This window comes from Martes martes (assembly GCF_963455335.1).
Source record: "Martes martes genome assembly, chromosome: 2".
Lineage (NCBI taxonomy): Eukaryota > Metazoa > Chordata > Mammalia > Carnivora > Mustelidae > Martes > Martes martes.
In genome coordinates this window covers 35,422,669-35,437,082 of record NC_137889.1, presented here as the reverse complement: position 1 = coordinate 35,437,082, position 14,414 = coordinate 35,422,669, and the positions used below count along the sequence as shown (strand labels likewise).

General features: G+C 36.3%; 1 protein-coding gene across 1 annotated transcript in view; it reads right to left on the bottom strand.

The window, feature by feature from the left end:
- Positions 1 to 14,414, bottom strand: part of ADAM2 (ADAM metallopeptidase domain 2) — a gene marked incomplete at both ends in the record, with an annotated part of 147,186 nt that overhangs the window by 118,323 nt on the left and 14,449 nt on the right. Inside the window, 3 exons of the mRNA XM_080797335.1 lie at positions 1,192 to 1,360; positions 1,781 to 1,857; positions 13,934 to 14,012. Of these exons, the coding sequence (XP_080653461.1) occupies positions 1,192 to 1,360; positions 1,781 to 1,857; positions 13,934 to 14,012 (325 nt within the window). The remainder of the gene's footprint in view (positions 1 to 1,191; positions 1,361 to 1,780; positions 1,858 to 13,933; positions 14,013 to 14,414) is intronic.

Below are 14,414 nucleotides of genomic sequence, written 5' to 3'. Positions count from 1 at the left end.
CAAACATTTATGGTCAACAGATCTTTGGGTGAAAAAAAGCCATGAAAATTCAGTGGAACAAAGTATAGTTTTTTCAATAAAAGGTGTTGGGAAAAGCACATTTCAAGTAAAAAATGATGAATTTAGAAGTCTACCTCACTCTTTACAAAAATTGACTTAAATTGGATCATATATTAAAATGAAAGAGATTAAACAATAAAAGTTTTAGAAGAAATACAGTAATGAATTTTCTCATTCTGGTGTGATAGTTAATTTTAGCTGTCAGCTTGCTTGGACCACAATACTCTGAATTGTAGTTAAACATTATTCTGGATGTTTCTGTGAAGGTGATTTTAGATCAGATAAACATTTATATTGGGGGACTTTGATTAAAGAAGATTATCCTTCAAAATAGTTGAACCTCATCCAATCATACATACACATATATATGCATCTTGGTTATGTTTCTCTGGAGAAATGTCTGCCCTGAAAGATACCCTTAACTACTGTATTTGTTGAGCTGAGATTGTTGAAAAGCAAGCTCAGAATCTCATTTGTATGAATGGATGAATTATAACACAAGCTGAACTTCCAATGTTACATGTGTCTACTATTAAATTATGGACATTGATTAGGAAGAAATGAGATCCTGAAAACTGGAATGAAGACATATGGGAAGATTCTGATGAAGCTGAGATTCACTAAACCCCTGAATTCTAATGAATCTTCTTTGCCAGTAGAAGTAACCTTTCCATTCCTGAATGTGAAGATCAACCCTGTCTGTCTTTAAGATAATGTAAGGCCCTGTCTTCAGGCAGTTGCTTTAAAAGATGCTGGTGATTCTCCTCAGGACTCTAAATATGTATCTTCAATATTTATGTGAATTGCATTTGTGTTAATTATTTGACATAATAAATATGGAGAAAGGAGTGCATCTCCAGACAATAAAGATCTAGGTATCACAAGAAAAAAATGCAACTAACAGTAGAAAATGCCAGCTTGGAGTTCTAAAAAATTGAATGACAAGTTGTAAGGCCTACAATGCAAGTCATGATGTTTCTGGTACATTTATCTATCATCCTTCATCTATCTATCTATATCTATCTATCTATCATCTATAATCTATATTAATGTAAATAATTTATATGTTAGAAAAATACATTGTTTATATTGCTGCATATCCATAATCATATATTTTACTCAATCACCTACCTCTATGCTTTGTATTTTATAGGGCATTTTTCTTGACTCAATATCCTTCTCAGCATATAAAGAAACACCTTTATTCTTATGTTCTACTTGATAAATCACATGTTCAAAACCAATTGAAGGTTCCAAGGGCTCAATACCATAACTTACATTTTCAAACTGTAGCAAGCCCCTACAAATTTCAAAAAGACAAGTAAATAAATGAGATGATGCATTTTTAAAGTCAACACAATAAATATGAAAATGACACTGAATGAGTTTTTTAAATAGTATGTAGATTATTTTGAGTCTTAGTCTTAGATGGTAATATAGGAAAAGGTTACTGAATATCCACAAACTTACTGAGTAGCACAGAATAGTAACATTATTGGTATTTACTTAGCAATTAATATTTTATGGTTACAAATATATCAAAAATCTTAATTCAAGATTGGATAGGAGACATCGTAAGAATTTGCATACTCTGCTTTTCCCCTTAGAGTTTCCCACAATAAGTCATGCCTCACTTTAGAACCCCTGAATATAATTTTAAAAATTTAAAAATTTCTAAAACACTATTCTACTTCATAACCATAAAATGATATAACATAACCTGAGTCCAGTACACGTGCTAACAATCACCATAGAATTTGGATAACCTTCAATATACCCTTGGTAGTAGCAAAAATTCTGAAAAAGATAAAATACAAAAAGATAAAGATAAAATACATGCACCTCTATTACAACAATTAATTAAAATAATTCATGTTAAAGGAACTATTTTCAAATATTTAAAACATATATTTTATTTGTGTGTATGTGTAAATACTCAGTTTCCAAAATAGATTTCTAATATTATTAAATGAAGATTTGTTTCAATTCTCCAAAAATTTCCCTGCAGGGTCAAAAAGAATTAAGTTTGTACTGATTTTGAGAACTTCAAAATTGCTCCCAACTACACTATTTTCAAAGGGCAACCATAAAATATTACCTCACAGTATTCAGATAATTAAAACTTTTAAGTATTAAAAAATTAAAAAAAGAATTAACTACCTTTTCATGTTTTTTCCTGTTAAAAATTTAACACAACATTTGTAGTCATTAGGATGAAAGTAAAAATCATTAAAAACTTTTTTCTCCACTCTCTTCACTTAATTTTGCAAGACTGAGGTTTTGGGACTTCATTCAGATAAAAAGCTTCTGCACAGCAAAAGAAACAGTCAACAAAACAAAGAGACAACCCATCGAATGGGAGAAGATATTCGCAAATGACACTACAAACAAAGGGCTGATATTCAAGATCTATAAAGAACTCCTCAAACTCAACACTCAAAAAACAGATAATCACATCAAAAAATGGGCAGAAGACATGAACAGACACTTCTCCAAAGAAGACATGTAAGTGACTAACAGACACATGGAAAAATGTTCATCATCATTAGCCATCAGGGAGATTCAAATCAAAACCACACAGAGATAACACCTTACACCAGTTAGAACAGCCAAAATCAACAAGACAAGAAACAAGTGTTGGAGAGGATGTGGAGAAAGAGGAACCCTCTTACACTGTTGGGGGGAATGCAAGTTGGTGTAGCACTTTGGAAAACAGTGCGCAGATTCCTTAAGAAATTAAAAATAGAGCTACCCTTTGACCCTGCAATTGCACTAGTGGGTATTTACCCCCAAAGATACAGATGTAGTGAAAAGAAGGGCCATCTGTACCCCAGTGTTCATAGCAGCAATATCCACAATAGCCAAACCGTGCAAAGAGCCAACATGCCCTTCAACAGACGAATGGATAAAGATATGGTCCATATATGCAATGGGATATTATGCCTCCATCAGAAAGGATGAATACTCAACTTTTCTATCAACATGGATGGAACTGGAAGAAATTATGCTGAGTGAAATAAGTCAAGCAGAGAGAGTCAATTATCCTATGGTTTCACTTAATTGTAGAGCATAAGGAAAAACATGGAGGACATTAGGCGAAGGAAAGGAAAAGTGAATTGGGGGAAATTGGAGGGGGAGGCAAACCATGAGAGACTGTGGACGCTAAGATACAATCTGAGGATTTGGGAGGGGCGGGGGGCGGTGTATAGCTGAGTCTGTTGGTGGATATTAAGGAAGGTATGTATTACATGGAGCACTGGGTGTGGTGCATAAACAATCAATCTTGGAACACTGAAAAAATAAAATTAAATTTAAAAACCAAGATTGAAGTTTAAAAAAATGAATCCAAAGGAGACTTTTTCTTTTCAGTATTACTTGAGTGTAATGCCAGAGTAGCATGCATCAATTCTCTCACTGATAACAAATATAAATTCTGGAAAAATAATTTTTAAATGATCACTACAAGGGACGAAAAGTAAAGCAGGGGTCAGGGAATCCAAACTAGGAAGAAGAAAACTGCATTTTCTGAGATTTGCATTTGTAATGACTTTCACCTGAGGGCACTCCACAAGACAGGGCAGCATAAAGCAGCTAATGTTCAAACAACAACAACAAAAATTACTGAGTGTCTAGAAACTGAGATGCAATATTCAGGAAAGGAGGAGGCATAAAGTGAGGGCTTAAAAATGGGTGCTATTAACATAGGTGTAGGTTCTTTTCTTACATCTAAACTGAGACTAGACTATATGAAAGAAATCTCAAGTAGCTTAGCAGAAACTAAGACCAGAAAAACTGGAAGAACTAAGGAGAGATTTTTGGCTGTCTCCAAACACAGGAGAGTAGAATTTAGAAACTGGTTCCAATCAACTTAATTGTCTGCAATAGTGGGAACAAAAACAGTCACAAGGTCCAATGTATCATTGAATATGGCCAGTGTATGATTTTAAAATATTGTATATATGAATAAAAGAAAAATGTGGCCCATAGTCAAGAGAAAAATCCAAAAGAGAACTGACCAGGAAATAACTCAGGATTTTGTAATTAGTAAAGAAAAAAAAAGGCATGAAAATAGATATTAAAAAAATGATCAAGAATATAAAGGAAGGGACGTCTGGGTAGCTCAGTGGGTTAAGCGACTGCCTTCAGCTCAGGTCATGATCCCAGGGTCCTGGGATCAAGTCCCACATCAGGCTCCTTGCTCAGTGGGGAGCCTGCTTCTCCCTCTGCCTGTGCTCACTCCCTCGCTCTCTCTCTCTCTCTCTGACAAATAAATAAATAAAATCTTTAAAAAAATATAAAGGAAAATTTGAGCACACTAAGGAAATTCAGCAGAGAAATAAAGGTTATAAAAAATGTCAACTCTAGGGATGTCTGGGTGGCTCAGTCAGTTAAGCATCTGCCATCAGCTCAGGTCATGATCCCCGGGTCCTGGGATCAAGTTCCACATTGGGCTCCTTGCTCAGCAGGGAGCCTGCTTCTCCCTCTGCCAGCAGTTCCTCCTGCTTGTGCTCTCTCTCTCTGCCTCTCTCTCTGTCTCTCTCCAAAGACATAAATAAATAAGATCTTTAAAAAGATAAAAATAAAATAAAATGAAATATACTGGGTAGGTCTTACCTGCACAATGGAGAAGGTAAGAGAAAAGTTTTTTTAAAAATACCTAGAGTATGAGCCTATGCATATTATAAAATCTGAAAGAAACTTGAGGGAAAAAAAGAGGCTTTAAAAATTAAATGTAGTTGCAGCAATCAGGGAGACAATATTATCTAATATAGGTTTAATTGGAGTTTCACATAAATGGAAAGAAAAAATGGGTAGAAAATTAGTTGAAAAGATAATGGCCAAAGTTGCCCTAAATTTAGTGAAAAACTACAATTATAGATTGAAAGACTGAATATACAAATGGACAAAGGCCAGACTAAATATAAAAAGAGAAGTGTGTCACACAACCTTCAGTAACCTATCCAGGAAACCAATCTCATTTGTGAACACAAATAACCTAGAAAGCCAGCCCACTACAAGTCAGACTCTGTAGGAAGTCATATCGCTATCTCCAGTAACAATCCAGAAAACTAAACAAAAAGTTATATAACAGTTACTCTCAAATAACCAAGACTTGATTAAAAACTGTCAGCTTACCTAAATTTTGTCTCTCCTTCCAACTTAGAAGCAAGCAGAGAAAATCAAATATGTAGTCCTAAACATAAACTGTTTCGCCACTTCTAGTTAGCCTACCTACAGATTTCTCATGCAAACAACTTCCCATCAGGGTATTCCTGAGGCTTTCCCTTTTTTCTACAATATAAACATTCCCCACTCTTTTCCTGCTCTTTTTTTAAAGATTTTATTTATTTATTTGACAAACAGATCACAAGTAGGCAGAGAGAGAGAGGAGGAAGCAGGTTCCCTGCTGAGCAGAGACCCCCCCCCCCATGTGGGACTCAATCCCAGGACCCTGAGATCATGACCTGAGCCAAAGGCAGAGGCTTTAACCCACTGAGCCACCCAGGCACCCTCTTTTCCTGCTTTTAAGTGCCTGCAAAATTCAAGTGATGGTGGCCGACTCTCTTACTATGGCAAGCTCTGAGTAAGTAGTCCTTGCTTATTCTCATTTGTTTGGTTTTCATTTGTTTATTTCCCAAAATTATTAGTGTGAAAAAAGCAAGCATTAGAAACTACTTGTGAAAGTGACCAGATATTGGATTTAACAGAAAAAAACCTCAAGCAGACATTATAATTATATTCAAAGAATTATTGAAGGAAACTGTGATGTAAAAAATAGATGTATGTTAACAATATATCAAATAGTCTACCAATAAAAGGTAGAGATTGACAGAAAAGGTAAAAAACAAGACACAACTATAGTCTGTTGATGCGTATCATGCTTTAAATTCAAAGATGCAAATAGATGGAGAATAAAAAGAATGAGAAAAGATGTATCATGCAAATAGCAACCATAAGCAAATCAGAATGACTATTTCTAATATCAGACAAATAGACTTTAAAACAAAAAATTGTTACTAGAAATAAAGAGCAACATTTTTATAATAATAAAAGTTTCAACCCACCAGGAAGATATAACATTTTTTTTAAGATTTTATTTATTGATTTGACAGACGGAGATCACAAGTAGGCAGAGAAGCAGGCAGAGTTAGAGGAGGAAACAGGCTCCCCACTGAGCAGAGAGCCCGATGTGGGGCTCGATCCCAGGACACTGAGACCATGACCTGAGCCAAAGGCAGAGGCTTTAACCCACTGAGCCACCCAGGCGCCCCAAGATATAACATTTATAAATATATATATGCACCAAATAACAGAACACCAAATTGCACAAAACAAAACAAAAGGTAAAAATATAAGGAGAAATAGACAATTCAACAATTATGGTTGGAGATTTCTTTTCTTTTTCTAACTCACTTTCAGTAAGGGATAGAACAACTAGGTAGAAGATCAACAAGAAAGTATAAAGCTTGAAAACACCATAAACCAGTGACACCTAACAGACATCTATAAAACACTCCACTGAACAACAACAGAATATACCTTCTTATGTACACATGGAATATTTTCTAGGACAGACCATATGCTAGGCCATAAAAGAAGCCTCAATTAATTTTAAAGTATACAAATAATAAAAGTATGTTTTCTGATAACAATAGCATGAAATTAGAAATCATTTACACAAAAATCTGGAAAAACCAAAAAATATGTGGAAATTAAAGATCACATCCTAAATAACCTATATGGGTCAAAGGAGAAATAACCATGAACCCAAAAAATACTTTAAAATAAACTAAAATGAAGACACACCATACTAAAAAGTATGGTAGGTAGCTAAATTAGAGATAAATTTATATGTAAGAAAATCTTAAATTAATAATCTAACCATCCACCTAGGACACAGGAAAAAAAAAAGAAAGTAAACCGAAATCAAGCAGAAGAAAAGAAACAAAGATTAGAGTGAAATAAAATAAATAAGGATAAAAAATAAATCAATAAAACCAAAATGTGACTCTTTAAAAAGATAAACAAAAATGACAAATCTTTATAACAGTCTGTGTTTGATACAGAAACTTATTTCTCAGAAAATAAAGTACAGCAGTGGGTATATGTGCTTGAAATTAGCATATGCTTTACTATAACTCTATCAGTTGAAAGCAGCTAGCCTAGTTGGAAGATACACCAGGTTACTAAATAGTCATTTACCATGCCAGTTAGTACTCTGAAAGGCTGGGGTTATGGTTGGTCAGTATATGATACAGTTTCCTGATAGCCAGAATACATAGGTTCAGGAATTAGTGTTGAAGTGGGAATGTCTCCTGTCACCATTATACCTAATAATCTTAAAGAATTTTTGATTTCCATCTCAGTAACTCTTAGCTCCAAGTCCTCGGTAGGGAACTTCTCCACCAAGGGACATATTAACAGTTCCACTAATTTGGAAGATGGAAAATTCCATATGTTGAGATTCTTACATCACTAAACACAGGATAATGTAGTGGTTGGAGTGACTGACTGAATATGAAAGGGAAATTGGTTAGTTTTACCAATAAAAGTGAGAAGGGCTAGCAAACAAAAGAAAGTATGACTAAAGATGCAGACCCTCTGGGAATAAAGATTTGCTCTATTCTGCTTGATAAATACCCTTAATAAGCTAAGGTTCTGGGTGAAAGCAATGGAAACAAGGAATAGTTGGGGGGGGGGGGGTTGGCCGTAGATAGCAATCATGACTTAATAGAGAAATGAAGACAACAGTGACTTCTCATATTTTCTCTTTGTTTCTTATATGTATACATATGTGCTTATTTATATATGCTAACCTTTTTCTTTTTTCTTCTTCCTACAAGCTGTTGGAAGTTAACTTCACAATTTAGTCTCTAGTTAACATAGTATTAATTAATGGACACGATCGCTCTTGTGATTGTGTGTCTACTTAGTTGAGGGGAAGGGTGGCAATTTCTTCACTTGTAAAAAGGGTAGCTGAATCTTGTTAAATAGAAATATGGGATAATTATGCTGTTTTACCAGAGTTCAAATGTGTGCAAATGAAAGCTGAATTTTCATTTAGCTAACTTTATTTAAGATGACTTCATTTCAAAGCTGAAGTCAAAGTTGTAGACTTTATCAATCATTGATGTCTTGGCACTCAGCTTCTAACAAATCTTTTACCTGCTTTGTGAAAATGAATCTGGGCCCCTAAATTATTTTCTCCTTTGCCGGGTGGCTCTGAAGTTTTGCCAGTAGAGGGTGTAGGAGAGCATGTCTCCTGGTTCCAGTGTGCCAGTCTGGAAATCTTCTGTAAGTGTCCTGCACATTGAACCTCCAGGATCCCTCAGTGCTTGGTGATTCTCCAGTACACAGACCCTTCAGTGTATCATGTTCACTAACACCCATCAGCCTGTAGGTTCCTCCCATAATTCAAGTCTCTCTCATTTCACAGCAGAGTAACATTGTGAGATACCTCTTTGTGAACAACTTTCCTGACTACCCTAAAAAGATTTCTGGGAAGTTCCAAAGAGAAATTCTATGGCAATACCTACTGGTACAGCATCATTGTGACTTCCTGCTATTCAGAGATCCACAGCTGTGTCCCTTCTAACAAGGTTCAGATCTCAACGCTGGGATAACAACATTGTCTTCTTCATTCCAGTCCTAGGGCTGCTGGCTGTTTCTTGTATCTGGTATTCCTATGTTTTTTAGAGTTCTCTTTACTTATTTTTTATTCCAGTCTCTGTTACAGTTAATAACTCTTTATATTATACCTTCCCTGTTCAAGTTACTGAGGGAGCAGGAGGCTGGCTGAGGACAAAGCAAAAGCTGGCACCTTGCGCCCCCTCTCCTCCCGCTCCCCTCCCCTCGGTAATATATGTGACATTCCTCAGGCACCTCTAACTGCCCTAAAAGAGAAACAAATAGTTAACTTGCAGAGATCACAATCCTGTAAGACAGGAGTCTCCCTTGGTTTACCAATGTCCTAGAGATCTACAAACAAAGAAGTTACCTTATCAATAGCACAATTTCCAGAGGCAAATAACTTAGTTCCTCAAGCCCTAAATAAAGTTAAATTTCTTCTAAACCCAAATCTCACTAACAAGGACACTTGATAGGAGAGATGTGAAACTTTATCTCTGGATCTCCAAGATAGTGTCAAGAATCATTCCCAAGCATATGGCCCACTGATATACATCTAAAGGGTCTCATAAGAAGATTTTTACTACTAGTAATAAATAACCTTTCTCCCAACAATAGCTAGCCCCTCAAAGTCCTGGAGACCTTGCTTCCAAAATTCCTTAGAGACTAACATCATCCCCTTTGTTCTCACCTACCCAACTCCTGTGTCTATAACCAGCCACTCCTCACATCCCCGGGGCAGCAGCTCTTCCTGCCCATGGGTCCTGTCCCCATGCTTTCATAAACCACCATTTTGCACCAAAGATGTCTCAAGAATTCTTTCTTGGTCATCGGCTCCGGACCCCAGCCCACCGAACCTCACCTAGGTTCTAGAACTTCATCAGTTACTATACGATTTCTTTACATTAATTAAACATAAACTAAAACAGTGTCTTGCTTTTTTTAATATTTCATTAACATACCATCATGATGGATTTCTTTGTATTTTTTTTTTTTATTGTGGACCCATGCAGCATTTCAGTTGTATGAATCATACTTTTTAAGATCAAGATAAAATACCTGGACCTTCCCACCAGGTTAGTCTACTTCCTTCTAAATGTGGTTTCTATTACTCAGATTGATAACATTTCTAATTCTTTGGAATAATCAGCTATACCAGCATTATAAATAATTGGAAAGGTTACAAATCAAAAAGTAAAAAATCATTTTTAAGTAAGCATTAAGAGAAAATTTTCATGGAGGAGTCAAAAAGCTCATTATTATTATTATTATTATTAATCTATTTCCTTCTTTGGTTTTTCCTGTTCTAATCATTGTCATTTCTTGCACTGTTTTCCTCTGTTATATCTTGTTCAGTGTTCTCTTTGCACTGAAAAGAACGTGCTACTGTGTGTTAGCTCCTATAAATGTTGATTAGATGAAGTTGATTGATAGTTCCACTCAAAATCCAAAAGATTTGTTGAGTTTCTTTCTTTTCAATTACTGAGAAAAGAATACTTAAATCTTGAATTATCTTAATAATTTATCTATTTCTCCTTTCATTTCTGTCAATTTCTGCCTGATGTAATTTGAGGTTTGTTTTTATATGCATACACATTTTGAATTGTTATGCTGTTCTGGTGATTTTACCTTTTAGTCATGATGAATACTTATTTGTTCTATAGAGATTGTAAAGTCCATGACAATGATGAATGCCTTATACTTGTAAGCTCTAGGCACTGGTAACAAATGCTTTCTATGTATAACCGGCTGATTTGTTCTAAAATAAGTCTGTATTTATCAAGATAATATGAGGTTGAAGGATAAAAATCATTTGTAGACTTCATTAAAAATAAATTTACCTACTTTCAATCTAATTTAATAAAATTTCCTGATTTTTCCTGCACTGGAAATAGGTTTGCAGCTTTAGCAAATGTAAGTTATCTATACAGCACCATATATTGATTGCATTTGAAGCTGACACTAACAACCTACTTCATTCAGGTTATCAATAAAACATTCATTGCTTTGTTTTTTAAATTATACATTTCTCTCTCATGGATACTTCCTGGGAAGTAGGAAGCAGAGTTGGGTGTTAACTATGGCAGAATTACATAAAATTCAGGTATAGGATATTATAGCCCTGTGTATCTCTTTGTCTCACTGGTGCTAACTCTGTCTCTCTCTCACAAAAGAAGAACAGCATTTCAGACACGAGTAATCCCTGCAATTCTACGCATACTTCTCAATTATTTTTACAACAAATTATAGATATTATTTTTTAAAGTTTTGTTTTGTTTATTTTGTTTTGGGTTGTTTTTTTTTTTTTTTTTTTGAGAGAGAGAGAGAGGGCGAGTACAAGCAGGGGGGCGGGCAGAGGAAGAGGGAGAAGCAGGCTCCCGGCTGAGTAGGGACCCCAACACAGGACTCTATCCCAGGACCCTGGGATCATGACCTGAGCCAAAGGCAGTCGCTTAACCAAATGAGCTATGTCTATGTCTATGTTATAGACATTATTAAATGAAGCTCCAAGCGTTCCAAATACATGAAAGTTTAATATATTCTTAAATGCACATGAAATTCTGTGTGTATTTATTTGGTCCTTGAACGTATGTTAGACAAGCCTTTGGATTTTCCTTTTCTTCCCAAATTTACCTTTCCTGATTTAAATCATTTTTTTTCACTTCAAGTATTTCATGATATTTTCAATCCTATTGCTACATGTACTTAAGCACATACATGTACATCACTGTGAAATAATAGCTTAAAGACCACAATTGTTTTTGGTTTGGTTAACTATCTGTTAATAAGGCTAACTTGAGAGACATTTTAAGCAGAAAGCTCAGGGTTCCCAGAAAAAGAAAGATGAGATATAGCTTTTGTGATACAAGAGAAGTCATTTTAGGTCCCCAACTCTTTTCTGTGATCTATGCCCTACCAACACTATTTGCCCAAGGATAGTTTTTGCAGAGCTTCCGAGGAGGTATCAGAATTATAAAGAAATGCAAAAACCTCAGTAGTTAAGGATTTTAAGGGAACAAAGGGAATACAAAAACTAAGTCTCGATCAGGCCAGGAAATAGCCTAACCATATCAGAAACAATAAATCTGTAGTAAAATAAGTAAGACTCTGCATTCTTTACTCAAGATAAGAGCCCAAGATCCTATCTAGTTTACACTCTCTGAGTATCCCCATAGCCCTCCAACACTTACCTCTGTTTCATTATAATGCTAAAATCTCCACCCTATGAGGAGTACAAGCTTCCTTAACAAGCATAAAATGTGTGTATAGGCATGTTTTCTAAGGACACCTGCACAACTTCATGCCTACCTTTATATGCGATGACAAAGCTCTCCTTTCTGAATCTTCATCCTAAGCACTAAATAAAAAGAACCTGCTCCTTCTTGCTTAGGCTTTGGAGCTATGCCCTATGATCTTATTTGTTGCAAAATTTGTTGCAAAACTGGCGGCATCACATTATCTGATTTCAAGCTTTACTACAAAGCTGTGATCACCAAGACAGCATGGTACTGGCATAAAAACAGACACATAGGCCAGTGGAACAGAGTAGAGAGCCCAGATATGGACCCTCAACTCTATGGTCAAATAATCTTCGACAAAACAGGAAAAAATATCCAGTGGAAAAAAGACAGTCTCTTCAATAAATGGTGCTGGGAAAATTGGACAGCTATATGTAGAAGAATGAAACTCAACCATTCTCTTACACCGTACACAAAGATAAACTTGAAATGGATAAAAGACCTCAACATGTGACAGGAATCCATCAGAATCCTAGAGGAGAACATAGGCAGTAACCTCTTTGATATCAGCCACAGCAGCTTCTTTTCTTTTTTTTTTAAAGATTTTATTCATTCATTTGACAGACAGAGATCACAAGTAGGCAGAGAGGCAGGCAGAGAGAGAGGAGGAAGCAGGCTCCCTGCTGAGCAGAGAGCCCGATGCGGGGCTCGATCCCAGGACCCCGGGATCACGACCTGAGCCGAAGGCAGAGGCTTTAACCCACTGAGCCACTCAGGCGCCCAACCACAGCAACTTCTTTCAAGATATGTCTCCAAACGCGATGGAAACAAAAGCGAAAATGAACTTTTGGGACTTCATCAAGATCAAAAGCTTCTGCACAGCAAAGGAAACAGTCAACAAAACAAAGAGGCAACCCAAGGAATGGGAGAAGATATTTGCAAATGACAGTACAGACAAAAGGTTGATATCCAGGATCTATAAAGAACTCCTCAAACTCAACACACACAAAACAGACAATCATATTAAAAAATGGGCAGAAGATATGAACAGACACTTCTCCAATGAAGACATACAAATGGCTATCAGACACATGAAAAAATGTTCATCATCACTAGCCATCAGGGAGATTCAAATTAAAACCACATTGAGATACCACCTTATACCAGTTAGAATGGCCAAAATTAGCAAGACAGGAAACAACGTGTGCTGGAGAGGATGTGGAGAAAGGGGAAACCTCTTACACTGTTGGTGGGAATGCAAACTGGTGCAGCCACTTTGGAGAACAGTGTGGAGATTCCTCAAGAAATTAAAAATAGAGCTTCCCTATGACCCTGCAATTGCACTACTGGGTATTTACCCTAAAGATAGAGATGTAGTGAAAAGAAGGGCCATCTGTACCCCAATGTGTATAGCAGCAATGGCCACGGTCGCCAAACTGTGGAAAGAACCAAGATGCCCTTCAACGGATGAATGGATAAGGAAGATGTGGTCCATATACACTATGGAGGATTATGAGAAAGGACGAATACCCAAGTTTTGTAGCAACATGGACGGGACTGGAAGAGATTATGCTGAGTGAAATAAGTCAAGCAGAGAGAGTCAAGTATCATATGGTTTCACTTATTTGTGGAACATAACAAATAATATGGAGGACAAGGTAGATGGAGAGGAGAAGGGAGTTGAAGGAAAATGGAAGAGGAGGTGAACCATGAGAGACTATGGACTCTGAAAAACAACTTGAGGGTTTTGAAGGGGCGGGGGGTGGGAGGTTGGGGGAACCAGGTGGTGGGTATTAAGGAGGGCACGGATTGCATGGAGCACTGGGTGTGGTGAAAAAACAATGGATACTGTTATGCTGAAAATAAATAAATAAATAAATAAATAAATAAATAAATAAAAATAAAACAAAACATAATTCCAACCCTTTGTGTTCTAACAGGCCAACCCTAATTAAGGTGAACACAGAAACACATAGTAAAGATAAAATAGACAGTAAAAGTCATACCTGAAGCTGTTGTTCAAGAGGCTTCATACTTCCTGTGCCATTATAACCATAAACTCTAAAATTATGCGGTAAAAAAGCTCTGTAAAATAAGGTAAAATATATTTAATGGGGAATTTGTTTTCTAAGCTCCTATCTTGAAAAGGTGTTTATTGTATCCGACTTATTATAGATAGGTAGAAAGACAGGGTTGGGGAGAAATAGAGAGTCCTGAAAACATGGACTTCATTCTAATTTTACTCAAAAATACTGGTGTCTAGATCTCTCCTCATTCACTTTACCATCACACTGTCCTCTAGGCTGTTTTTTAAAATATAATCACCAAGGGGTGCCTGGGTGGCTCAATTGGTCAAGCATCTGCCTTTCACTCAGGTCATGATCCCAAGGTCCTGGGACTGAACCTGAATTGGGCTCCCTGCTCAGCAAGCAGTCTGCTTCTCCCTCTGCCTCTCCCTGTGCTTGTGCTCTTCCACACTCTCTCCCT